The 13,349-nt window shown below is 49.1% G+C and overlaps 1 protein-coding gene across 1 annotated transcript in view; it reads left to right on the top strand.

Annotated features, from left to right (window-relative positions):
- The window catches only part of CSMD2 (CUB and Sushi multiple domains 2), a 305,852-nt gene that overhangs the window by 169,515 nt on the left and 122,988 nt on the right, over positions 1-13,349 (top strand). Inside the window, exon 13 of the mRNA XM_055800542.1 lies at positions 1,575-1,757. Within this exon, the coding sequence (XP_055656517.1) occupies positions 1,575-1,757 (183 nt within the window). The remainder of the gene's footprint in view (positions 1-1,574; positions 1,758-13,349) is intronic.

Genomic DNA, 13,349 nt, shown 5'->3' with positions numbered 1-13,349 from the left:
AACAAACAGCGCGGTGGCACCGGGGTGTTCAACGTTCCCTTCCCCGGGGCACCCAGTGCCGCCGGCGTCGGTGGCAGCGGGGATGGGGGCGCTGGGGGAAGGCGGCCGAGGCAGCGTGCCCGCGGCGGCGCCTGCTGCTCCTGCATTTCAAGTCTTCAAGGTGTGGGGAGGGAAGGAATGCCAGAGATGAATTTTTAAAGGCTGTTGACTTGCAGCAGAAGGCACTACCAGTTTTCCCGTGCCTGTCAGGACACGATACGTGTTTAAAATATGCATGCTACCCTTTGATCTTGTTGCTGTTTCTTGAGTTTTAAAGCTGAATTTTTTTTTCATCGTTTGCACGATTTGATTCCTGCTTTTTTTTTTTTTGAGAGTAACGTACAGTTCAACACTATCTTGTTGTCCAAACTGTTCTATTTTGTCCCTTCTTTGCAAGTACAAATCTGAAACATTTGGATTTTCCAAGTTGGCAGGGAAATACGTAAATCTTGGCAAGCTGTTTTCACTAACAGGGAAAAAAAAGACACCTATTTCATGAAAACTATCATATTAATATATATTAAATTATTTTTGGAACGCTTCATTATGTGGCAGTGACTTTTTAGTTCCGGGTGCATGCAGCAGTAGCAGAAGCTAGGTGCCTTGTTTGTGACTTCTATTCAAAATACACCTGTCTCTAAGTTGCCTGGAGTCAGAATAATAATGAGGTGCTTGTTGTTATTCAAACCAAATTGGAATATTAGATGGCGTAATGCAAATCTCAGATTATGCCGTTTTCCTCTGTAAAGAAACTGTCATAAAAGAAGTTTCCAATTTGGTGTAAGAAATTGAAAATGGGGAGAAAAGACAGCGAGGCTGATCGCAGATGATGGGGATAAAACCAGGAGGACGTGAACGATGAGATGCATGTGAAGCAGGGAAACAGTGTGGGAGCGCTCGGCAGGCTGAGGAGGAATGAGGTTTTGTAGCTAAATGTGACACAGGGCAGGGGTATGAATTTGAAATGAAATTTTACGGAGCCGAAGGTAACAGATAGCAGTGCGCTGTATTTACGTGAAGTCGAAATACCTGCGCGGCAAGAGGTAACCTCTGCGTTCCCCTGCAGTATGGTGGCGGCTTCGGGACCAGACGCGGAGATGGGAACGGGGGCAGGAAGGGGAAGACGGCAGACGTGGAATGGCGCTAAGGCATCCCAGCGGCGTGCCCTCGGCCGGAGGAGCCGAAGGATGCTCCCGTGGAGGGAGACGCGGTCCGTCTGCCTCAGCAGAAGTCCCTGGAGCAGGGGCAGGGGAGGATCTCCTCGGGTCTCGCTGTGTTCTTCAGTGAGCTGGGATTATCTGGAGGATGAGGAAGCGGTCAGGGGAGGTTTTTAGGAGGGTCTTTCGGTGGCACTGGTAAAACTGGCATGTTGGGATGCTGTCGGCTGCGCTCTGCGTCGCTGCTGACCCCCTCCCGTGAGACGGTGGGGGAGGCCAGGATGCCGTGTGACGGCAGGGATCCCACCAGCTCAGCGTCGGAGCCTTCCCCCATGCAACTTCTGTTTTCTTTTTTTTTTCTTTTTTCTTTTTTTCCAGAGATTGACCAAGGGAGCTGCGGTGATCCTGGGATCCCAGCCTACGGCAGGAGAGAAGGATCCACGTTTCGCCACGGGGACAGCTTGAAGTTTGAGTGCCAGCCTGCCTTTGAGTTGAAGGGACAGAAAACAATTACCTGCCAAAAGAGTAGCCAGTGGTCTGCTCAGAAACCAGTTTGTGTTTGTAAGTCAGTGAGGAGTCGGCTCTAACCCATCATCCTTGTGTGGTGAGGTGGTCGTGTAAACCGTGCGTGCGTGCGCTGTGCTTGGTACCCAGGGCAGGGCACGTTCTCCTGGCGGCAGAGATGGCACCAAGCTGCTGCTGGGCTTAACCAAAGCCACGGGGAGGGTTTGGTTGGGCTTTTCTCTCAGCAGGGAAGGGATGCGCAGCGGGGACCAGCATCCAGACAGACGTTTGGGCTCGCACCGGGACCACGAGCTCTCTCTGCTCTGCCCCCCTGCCCTCTCGCTGTGCGGGTTCGCATCCCTTCTGGAGAGAAAGTAGGGCTTTCGTGTCCGAGGCAGGAGGCATGGACACGGACACAAAAAAATACAACAATTTAAAACTTGATTCTATTTTGGGGCATTTAATTTTCCTTCGTTATCTGACAATATTCAGGCTCCCTGCTGCTGGACCTCATTTTTTAATTTGTTGCATGAGTTCTCAGCAGAAGGATATTATGCTCTCAGTAGTGACCAAGGATAAAATTTCCAGTTGTAAATGGAAGTTAGATGCACAGTCCCCACTGGGTTTTAATGGTTTCGCTGTCCTTTAAAGATGCATTGGGCAATCTGCTTGATTATATTGACCGAACCTTCGCTCACAAACAATGTTATATTTGGACATTACTAAAACTTGCAAAAGTATCTGTATTTTCCCCAGTTGGTTATGAGCAAAATCTTTTTTTTTTTTTTGTTTCACCTCTGCTTAGCTGGGTACGTTAATGTCTGTACTTTTGAAGTGATGCTCTAGCGTTGGGGAATGAGATGGATCCTAACAAAAAAAATAGGAAAGGACAATCCAGCTGAGCAACACAGAGAGGACAGAAGTGTGGTGAAAACAGATAGAGAGGAAACAGAACTGATAATTTTTACAGGGTGGGTTCGCTGTGCAGATAAATAGGTGTGCTGGGGTTCGATGCCGCAGTACAAAATATTTTTTGTTTGTGGTGTGGCAGGAGCTGATCCGTGCCCAAGAGTTGACACAGCTGGCGGGGAGCAAACCTTGTCACTTCGGAGCTGAATCTGGGATCTTCAGCAGCTGTGGGAGAAGCGAGGGGGAGGTTTAGCCTTCCTACGTTGGCAATTTATGGGAGAATGTGGGAAGACGGTTTAAATAAGTGCCTTTCTTTTTTCAAACGCTAATTTCATCTCCCAGCATTTGAGAAATGTCTATTTGGGGAAAGGAAGCAATTACTTTGAGTTTTGCCTTTGCCAGATGCCCTGACTCCCTTCCTACTTGGTTTTCTCTGCAAGCAAATCAGCTAAAGATGCTGATGAGGAAAATTGAATTTTCCTGGTTAGCTTTGAAGCAGGAGATATTAGGCCGTTTCTGTGCTCAGGGTCAGAAGTTGTTTGGTTTTTTGTTTCCAGGTAGTACAGATGAGTTTGAACAGCAGGTGCTTCGGTTGAGGTTCTTGCAGATAGTTCACACTGAGACTAAACCCATAGTTTGTGCCCAGGGTTGGATCATAGCAGTATAGAAAAGAGATTTACCAGTAAAGTAGGATTATTTTTTTGTAGGTAGATACTGAAATCAAGCCCTAATCGGCAGTTCGTGCAAAGCGTGGCACAGGCATGAATCTTTTAGTTGAAATAATTCCATTGTGTTCTGTTCTCTGTGGCCCTCCAGCTTTGGCAATTGATGAATCAACAAGGCAACATGTACATAGCGGAAAAAGTGTTTCATAGCCCTCTCCCCACCTTTACTCGCCTGCCTTTATTCTAGACAGCGTCATATTAGCGTGCATGAATCGGAAGCGGTTGCATGACAAAATGTGTAACCTGGCATGAAATCTGTCAGGGGATTAGTAAAAAACCCTCTGTAAATGTTGGGAGACCATTAGATGTATTGGGCGTGAGGTGGGGAAGTAAGGTAACCTGATTTATGTGCCGCTAGTTGGAATATGCAAACAATTCAGTGCTTCTGATTCTGGTTGCAAACGTGTGACAAATGCAGGCGGAGATTAAACAGCGCGCTATGGTGCATCCTGCTGTCCTGAGCAAATGATTTATGAGCAGACAGAATTTATTGTGGAGAACTCATTTCCTGGGGCTTCGATGACAAAGCAACGCAAACCATTTAAGTAATGCATCTGCTTATTGCAGCGGGTTCTTAATTCGTGACTGTCTGTGCCTTCACGATAACAGACCCTCCATCTTCATCCTCTTTGTTGTCGTGGCATCCCTTAACCGGCCAGGGTGAAGCACGTAGGGCGCTTGAGAAACTCTGCAAGCCCTTGGTAGCGCTTGCCCTCCACAAACCCCTTGCTAAGCGAGTTCCCCCTCGCCTTGCTGTATATGTGCAGATTTATTTTTTTTTTTTCTCATGAGCTGAGATACCTCAAACAACTGGAGCCTGGAGCGCTGGAGCCGGGTGCAGGAACACGGTCAGTCCAGCTGTCTGCTCGGAGCTTGGGCTCTGCTTCGGTGCAATGTGGGTGTCTGGGTGCCGGTGGTGACTGGGTGCCGGTGGTGACTGGGTGCCGGTGGTGACTGGGTGCCGGTGGTGACTGGGTGCTGAAGACCTCTCGTTCTTCCTATTCCACAGCACCTCGTAGTGCTCAAATCAGCTTCATAGTTCCCGGTTTTTGTTTGGATACTTGCATTTTCCAAGTTACAAAGGCTGAGGCAGTTCTGTAACCCAGGCTAACCTGAGCCGTAGCTTTCGTGCGGAGCTACGAAGGGGTACCAAGAGCTGCTTCAGTTATCCCGAAGTCTTGAAGGGCAGCAACATGGGCTTCGGAGGTGTCCTGCAGATAAATGTTACCTAAGGAAAACCATTGTGCTACTTTGATGAAGTTTGTGCTCTGATGGTAGGAACTCATAAGGGATGTAATACTCAAACTGGAGTCTACAGTTACCTGTGGCAGAGGAGATTATTAAGCCTATGAGCGGGGAACCAGCCCATAATTGCAGCTATAACGGGAAGCCGGTGAGTTGTTCAGTTACTGCAGTGAGAATGATGATGAAAGTCTGGATGGACCTAGTCGGGGAGCAGGGCGTTTCAGTAGTGCCATAACTTTCAAATTCATGGTTGGAATTACTGTTTAAACATAGTCATGTGTAGTAGGGAGAAACTCATTACCCGATTTTATGTGGACTATTGCAACAGAGAGCCCCACTACAAAACATTTTCTATGACCAAAGATTTGTTTCACGAGGTTTATGTTTCCTTGCAACAGACGGGGGGGGGCGACTGACACCCCCTCTGCGGGGGGAGGGTGCGCCCAGGGGTTTTCTGCAGCAGTTCAGTCTCATGAGGTGCTTTGCTACCCTTCTCCAGCAGCTTCGCTCCCCTCCTCCTCCTCCTCCTGCCTGCAGCCCTGCCCTGGTGGGTCTGTCACCTACAACTCCTGAGTTTTCAGTCCTGCACCTACAGCTGGAGGGTTGCCTTGCGCCAATCAGCGCCGTCATCTGACGTGGTAGATAATTATGCCGTAAACTATCCTGACAATATACGTCATTTGTAACCATCTCACTCAACAAAGGCAAAGCTTTTGCCTTGTTCTAACTGTCCTCTGGGTCGCAGTTGCTCTGGGAGGGGAATTTCTGAAAACAACATATTTTCAGATACAAGTTTAGTTCGTTGATCTCAGACTGGCAAACTGCGAGTTTTCCGGACCCGTCGTGTTCTGAAGGTAACGAACACAGAGAAGTGAAGCGGTGCCTATGTTCTGCTTGCAGTGCATCAAGCAGACTTGGGGGAGGAGGTTTCTGCCCTGAACTGAGGGGTATTTTTTTGGCGTCGCTTGACTGCAACTCCACAGAGGCTGGCGATACATATGTGCGCCCGTGTACGTATGTATATATCCGTGTGTGCATTTAAGTGGAGGGGCTGTGATGTGAGCTGTGCTGTTTCAGAGTACTCCTGGACTCCTTCTTGAGCTGATCGCTGTTACAGGGCTTTTGGTCTTGCTTTAGGATCCTCGTTAGTTTCCAGTGACTTGCTTTTTGTTGTGTTATCATAAGCTCTCTTTGCATTACAGACCTGCTTGGAGCGGTAGGCATGCATAATATTCCTCTAAACAGAGCAGAAGGCATTTCCCAAAGCATTTCCAATTGAAATTATGTTAAATTGTGTGTGGTGTTCTCTGGCTTCGGAGCAGATGTTACGCTTTCTTCCCTTCTTGTTCCCTTGAAAGCCCCAACCGCAGCCCATTTCCCCGCACCCATTGCTCACGGGTGCTGGGACGTGCCGGCATGCGGGGCAGAAGCAGCGCTGCGCCCGTGAACACTGCAGAGCTGGGCTGCCTTGCTGCAAACAGTGCGTTGGCTCTCTCAGACCGAACTGAGCATCCTTTGCGTTGCTGGGAGATGCCTTTGAGTTGGCTCCAGCAACAGCTCAGCTAGGCCCAGGGCACGCAGTCGCCCCACGCACCCCTTCGGAGGGGTTACCATCCTGGGGGTTTCCCCAGTCTTTTGACTGTCTGCTTTTCCTTAATAGCAGGATAAAATCTCTCTTCTCCTTAGTGGTAATTACTCCTGGGTTTTTGTTAATCCCGTATTGGCCTATTATACCTGCTGAATAATCTTTGTAAAGATTGCAGGCTTTAGCTCTGAGCTGATGGCGAGCGTTTTGCGTGCACAAACATTCAGGATTAGCAGCTGCATGTGCAAAGTGCAGTAGGTATTTTTCCCAGCAACATACGGAACAGAACCATGTGATTTTATTTTACTTGACAGTGTCTTCACTTCGTTCTAAATTAAGTTGGCCGTTGGCCGTTGTTTTCTTTTTCTTTCTTTCTTCTCTTTTCCTGCCCACTGTTCTCAGCAACCTGTGGGACTTCCCTACAAAGAGTAATTTTGATAAAAGTGTGCCTCTTAATTTAGCAATGAGAAAAGCATCGTTTGCCTTTTTAAAAATAATAGCTTTTTAACAGAGAGAGTAGTTGACCCTTGGAGCAGCCTACTGAAGGCAGTGATGGATTCTCCATACCTAAACATTCATAAATTGAGTTTGGATACTCCTTTATGGAGATCTGTAGGAACCAGGAATTGTTTTATCGTCTGTATTAAGGAGGCAGATGGTTAAGATGATTGGAATGATTCTTTATTGTCCAATAATTCTTTAATCAGAAATTCCAGAAAGATTTCCTTAAAGCAGTTGATACTTCTGTCATTATAAGGGAGGGTTTTTTTTTTACTTTAGAACTGTAGCATTGGCTCTCGCTCTTCTGATGAAACCTGGTCCTTTGTGTGCTCTTCATATTATTTCTTTTATTCTTAATTCCTCTTCCTTTTTGCACTGCTGATGGAACAGTTGATGTTAACTCACAAAATGTTTCTCCCTCCTGCTGTAAACAGGTTTTCTAGCTAATATTGGACTTGTTTATCTGCTGGTAGATGCCATTGCTTTTAGTGGATTTTGGAAGAAACGTAGAGATTCTATTAATTTTTATTTCCAAGCTGTTTTGCCATGTTGGGGGGGTTTATTGTTTGATTGATGCTTTTATGAAGCACCCTGATACAATTTCCAGATCTAATGGCAGAGAGAGACAGTAATTATCGCTGCCAGACGAGCTGGGAGAGGGCACTGGTCGCTAACCTTCACCTACCCAAACGTGTCCGCTCTGACCTCCGCCAAGCAACCGGTCGCATCCCGGGTTCGTGCGGCTGGAAGCTGCCGAGAAACGGGCTGGCTTCCCGGGGAGCCACATCCCGGGGCTTGGATGGTTGCTGCATTTGTGCAACAGATGGGTGTCCTTCAGGACCCTTTACCACCTTGTGCTGGCCCTTGATCGGGGTTGGCTTCAGAGCAGCACATCGGCGGGGAAATGCTCCTTATCTTCAGCCCGGTCCCCTGAGCCGCCGGGATCCAGTCTGTCCCTGGCAGGAAGGGAAGCAAATTAAATGAAGGCAGGATTACCGTGATCTCTGTATGCATGTGGGATTTGTAGCTTTTGTTAACAACCTTGTTTCATGGTTGCAGCCATGTAAGACCATTCCCTTCTTAATTTTAAGCAGGGCGCTTTCCCTCGAAGCCCCTGTTCTGCATTGCAGTTTATGAAAGTGCCGCGATGTAAATGTTTGCTTAAGTAGACGTGGATGCTGAAGTGCTGTGCTGGGCAGGAATGCACTTAAGCACCTTCTTAATGACAATGAATGGGGGTTTAATTGTCCCCCGTGAACTACCCAGGCATTGTTTTGGTGGAACCCAGATGAAAGTTTTCCGTGTCCCTCTCTGTGACTTTGTAAGAGGGCTGCTTAACCGGTCCCTTCTGCTCCTCCTTGAGAGCTGTCGCAAATGAGCTGTGCGCCTTCCAGCACGCCACAACGCCGAGTTTCCCTTGGGGTCTCCATCTGAGGAAAACTGACATCCCCCTGGATCAGACCAGAGCCTGTTTGCTCCTCGGTGTTACTTTTCCAGTGAGTTCTTTCTAGCAGTCGTAAAGCCAGAGGGAATTCTCCTCCTGCGAGCTGCTGCTCCGTGTGTTCTCCTGGTTTCCAACAGGTTGTTAGGGGCTCGGGGGTCCGCTGCGGACCGCCTGGGTCAGCAGGGAGGTTGCAGGGTGGGGTGAGGGGGGTGGGTGATCCAGCAGATGTGGCCAGCTCTCACGTGCTCCACAGGGATGCTTCTGCTGCAGAGGGAGCAGAGCTGGTGGGGGGGACCCAGGGGGGGTGCTGGGCCCCGTGGCAGCGCAGGCGGCTCACCAGAGCTGCTCTCAGCGCTCCTCGGTGGGATGCTGTGCGTTGGGTTCTCTCCATGCTTGTTATTTTCCTGCTTGAATCAGTCGAACTGTTACCCTGATAGGGTTTCATGCTGCTATAAACGAGCTGTCCTCTGCCAAGGCATCTGTCCCCGTTCCTGACAGCAATCGCTTAGCGTGGCGGGTTGCTTCTCTTTACATGAATCTGAATCTGAAATGATGCTCACTGGTTTTATCAGGTGAGGAGGTTGTCCCTGTCCCCTTTCTATATCCAGAAAACGGGACTGTGGTGTATGTTCCGTTGCCACCTTCCATCTGCTCTGCAGAGGAGTCCCCTCGCCCCTGCCTTGTCGTACCTGAACGCTTTACGTGTGGGGTTGGGGTTCGAGAAAGCTGCAATGGGACATTTCCAGTTTGCAGGTGGAGTTGATGTGTGGCAAGTTTATCCCTCAGGCTCTTTCTCTTGCTCCCCCCGAGCTTCGCTTCGCGTGTGGTTGAACCTGCTGGCGCCGCCTCTGCTGCACTTCATCACCAGTGTGCAGCTGCCCTCGCCCCCCGGCCGTGACACGCTTCGGGGGCGCCTCACCCGCCGGGTGCTCCGGCACTCATCCTTCCTGCGCGCGGTGTGCCGAGACCGTGGGACGGTGTGGAGAGGCAGGTCCTGGCCGGCGGCGTGAGCAGCTCCCAGCTGCAGGAGATGGATGCGTTGCAGCAGTTGGCAGCCGGCGCTGAGCGCTGCAGCGGAGGGAGGATGCTGGGCTAAACCCCGGAGGAGCAGAAAGGAGAAGGTACATAACAAGAGCACTGCACCACTTTGGGGCTTTTGCCAAAAAGCAGCAATTAGGCTTCTGTCGCCTTGTGGACGCTGCCACCGATTCCCGAGGGAGAGTGCAGGGAGGGGGGGGAGTTCTGCTGAAAATAAATAAGCACACGGGAAAGGAGCTCGTCTTCGTGCAGAAGCCTTGGAGCACCTCCGGAATGACAGATGGCTGCAGAAACCCTGGCAGACAAGCAGCCCAACACTGTCCTAGCGTGGAGCAGCGTCTTCCAGTAAGTTTAAGAAAATTCCTCCTAGTGACCCGACCGCTGCTTCTGCTCTGTGTGGGTAGGAGGGAAACCAACTTTCGTGTCGTAGCGCTCTGTCGTGTGGAGGGTCCTCTACCATCTATGTTAAGTTCACAGCTGATATTTTCTTTCAAGATCTGGTAGCCAAAACCTCCCTATTTTTCCTTCTTTTTAATATACCTGCTCAGCCGCGTGCTGGCGGTGACAACTGCTCCATCAGACCAAGCCGAAGAGTTTGTTGCTCTGAAACACACACACACACAAAAAAAGTTTTCCCAGTTACTCTTTGCTCTAGAGCCCTTCCCTCGCCTCCCGCTTGCCTTCCCAGTGCCTCAGGGTTTTAAGAAGGAAAAACGTGTTGTGGTGCAGATGTGTTTATGGAAAGAACAGATACAGAAAGTGGGAAATACAAAATGTATTTTGTATTTTGCGGTGCCCGGAGCTTCCAGCATTGTTAGCTCTTTGGGCTGTACACTTCCCCGAGTGAGACGTGCCACTTAGTAACCAGGCTCCTGCTGAGGTCCTATTTTTCCAGTCCATCACCAAGCTATGCCCGGAGGAGGGATCCTTTTGAAAAGGAAAGGTAGGGCAGAAAGCCTGTTACTGTCTTTAAGCTCTCTCCCAAGTGGTGAGAGGCTGCGGGAATGATACCGAAAAGCTGAGCAAGAAGTCAGGATTTTCTTTTTATTGTTTCCATGGAGACTGAAATTATTACAGTGGTTTCATGCTTGGGTTTCGGCTCCTGAACGGGGTGCCTTTCCCATTCCCGTGCCTTGCAGGGGTGCCCTCTCCCCGGGATCAGCCCTGGATTCAGGCAGCGGCGGGGGCCACCGGGCACGCCTGGCAGCAGAAGCGAGATGGTCTGTGAGGAGGCAGGAGCTTTTGAAGGCAGAAGAGAAGCAAGTTGTGTTTTGGCTGACCAGGCAAACGCAGAAATTGCTCCTGGCTGGCTGCAGAGGCGAGCAGCCATGCTGCTGCACCGCGGGCGCGTGCCTCCGTGCTCCGCTGAGCCGCGAGCATCGCACGCGTGGGGCTGTATGTCCCACCCGACGTTCTAAGACAAGAAGCAAAGAGTGATTTCCTCACCACTTTACTCTTCCGAGGGCAGAATCTCGATGTTTGTGATGACTTGAGTAAATACCTTGTACTCAGTAGTGGTGTGGGTCTCGTCGGCTTTGGTAGGTGCTCTGCTTCTGCTGAGTTTTGTTGTGGGTTTTTTCTGCTGTATTTAACACAGAGATTTTTCTTACTGCTTTTGCAGTACTTGATCGGTCATAATAATTATTGACAAAGATCAGTATAGGGTTATAAATTCAGACCTGTGCTGTGCACACAATGAAACATCCTCGCGTAACATTTAAGAACAACGGTAATAAATACTAATTTCCACCTCAATTTCTTGATCATAAATATTAATTTCAGTCTCTGAGGCCCAAGGCCTCAGACGTTGCTAACTCGGCGATCCTGACGGACAGGCAGCCGGCGGCAGGGCTGGCCTCTGTCTGTCATATTTCCAGGGACCGGTGGCTCCTCGGGGACACTTTGTCCCCGACTGTCTCGGATGCACAAAGCAGTACGAGGCAGGTAACGCTCAGCTGTCCTCTGCCTTTCTTGGGGGCCATCATCTTCGTTCTGGTAGTGCGTTTCGCTGTCTGTGACATATTTTTAATCACCTTCTGCTTTTATCCAAGTGCCCAGCAAAGCCCTTCTGAGAAAGCAGAGAGGCTGACGTGGATCCCGCTGCCAGCCAGTGCAGCCCCAGGCCAAAACCCCCCTTCCATGCTGAAGACAGACCTCTCCTGCTTAAAAAGATACAGAAAATCTTCCTGTCACAGACACTGTGATCTTGTTAACGAATCTTCTGGATCAGCTGTGGCTTCCTGGGTAGGATGTGCTGCGCTGGGAGGCGATGCCGAGCTCCCCGTTGCACCGAGCAGATTTTGTGGTACCCTGCCCCGGCCATGGGATCTGGATGTGTGGGACAGTGGCCTCTGTCCCCCAGCCAGCACCTTGGCCGTCTGCGACACTTGTTATTTCATGGAAAGTCAAATATGTCATTTACTTCCCTGCAGCGGAGACCTTTGGGCGGTTGTTTTGTTGTTGTTGTGTTGGGTTTTTTTTATCTGTTACTTTTTAATCTGTCATTTTGTTTTATCTAGCCAAGGTTAATTTTATATTCTTGCCTCACTCTGCTTTGCTTTCATTTGTCAGCAAGTTCTTTGTTCTTATTTCCTGAAATGAGCCAGCAGCGCTGTGCCGTAATAGCTGCGCTAGCAACTGCACCTCTCTGTTGCTGGCGGTGTGATGCTGTAGGTCCTGTATGAATGCTAATTTACCACCTCAGATTTAAAATTTTTCATGAGATACCTAGCTCCTGTGAGGGGTTCCTACTGCTGAGATGTTTCTCTATATGTGAATGCATTTGTTTTCAATAAGTATTTCTAGGCAGATTATACCAAGATGATGCTGACAGAACTATTTGACAGCATCCCTTGATATTTCAGCATCTAGTAAAGAACCGAAATCCTGAGGATATTTTGCAGTTTGTTTTCTCTTTAATCTGTTCTCTTTGTTGCTGAGAGCAGGAAATAGATTGTGTAGCTCTTAGCCTTGATAACGTCATGGCAACGTCCATCTTATTTGATCTGAAACCATTAAGTGTTGAAGGAAGACAGAGGGAAAATAACAAAGGGAGGGTGAGCATTGAACCAAATAATTGCATAAATGCCAAACTAAAACCAGTCTCATCCTGTGTGCGAAGTCCTTTTCCCAGGAATTAGTGAGATATATGTTCCAAGTAATGGATTTTACCAAGGGGGGTGGTGGGGGAAAAGATGAGTAAAGCATCCATACGTAAAATAGTGAAAGCCATGGGGTAGGTACCACTTAAAAGACAGCCTTGCTTTTTCAAATTAATGGACCTTGTCAGCTGAAATACAGTATATATTGAAAACCCTGGAGAGCTAAAGATGTTTTTTTTCATATGCACTCTTCCCCTCAACTTCATTTTAAGACCAGTTTTACTTATTTTCATGGGAATGGCAGTCCGGTTTGATGCCTTTCTTTGATAACACGCTAGCCCAGCAGAAGTCAGTGATTTATTTCCAATGGGAAGGGGATCGTCCCCTACACCTGGGCTGCAGGTCCCAGCCTGCCAACCCTTGCTCCGAGTTGTCCCAAGCTCCTGGCACTTGGAGGAAGCTTGGGAAGGTTCTTGGAAGCTGTTCCTCGCCCAGCGCAGCAAAGTCACTACCGAAACCAAACGGCAGCCTTCGTTTTTCAGGGCTTGTTTGGCACAGGTCTGAACAGCTGCCCAAGGAGGTAGAGAAAGGCAAATTGACTGACGGCTCCTTTGCAAAGGGGTTGACTGTACTGGTCAAATATTTAATGCAAATAAATTAAGTACTTAATAGGACGGGCATAGTCTGAATGCAAGGAGTTTAAGTGCAGTGGGACTGCCCGGGTGCAGTCGCATCGGTTGAGGAGCATGGCTGAAAAGTGCATTTAGCAAAGGGCAAGGCGAGCCAGACGTGCAGTTTTCCTTAAGCAAATCCTGAAAAGTCTGTGCTGCACTCAGAATTGCTGGGATACGGATAGCGGGAGAGGAGCCTGGAGGTCTGCGTGAGCCAACAGCACAGTTGATTCCTTACCGCGGGTTTTGTGGGATGCGCAGGTTTGTAGCCACGATGGAAGATGATGCTACAAAGCCTGACTGGTTGAATGCTAAATTTACGCTGCGCTAGCTGCAGTCACGCATTTGGCTCTAGTGTGGCTTTCTCTCTGAGAGGTGCAGGAGAATTCACCTGCAAAATACCAAATCCTCACCCACCTGAGTGACGTTT

The sequence above is a fragment of the Falco peregrinus genome, chromosome 3 (genome assembly GCF_023634155.1).
Source record: "Falco peregrinus isolate bFalPer1 chromosome 3, bFalPer1.pri, whole genome shotgun sequence".
In the NCBI taxonomy this organism is placed as follows: Eukaryota; Metazoa; Chordata; class Aves; order Falconiformes; family Falconidae; genus Falco; species Falco peregrinus.
The sequence above is the reverse complement of the archived record's forward strand: the minus strand, read 5'-3'. Positions and strand labels throughout refer to the sequence as shown.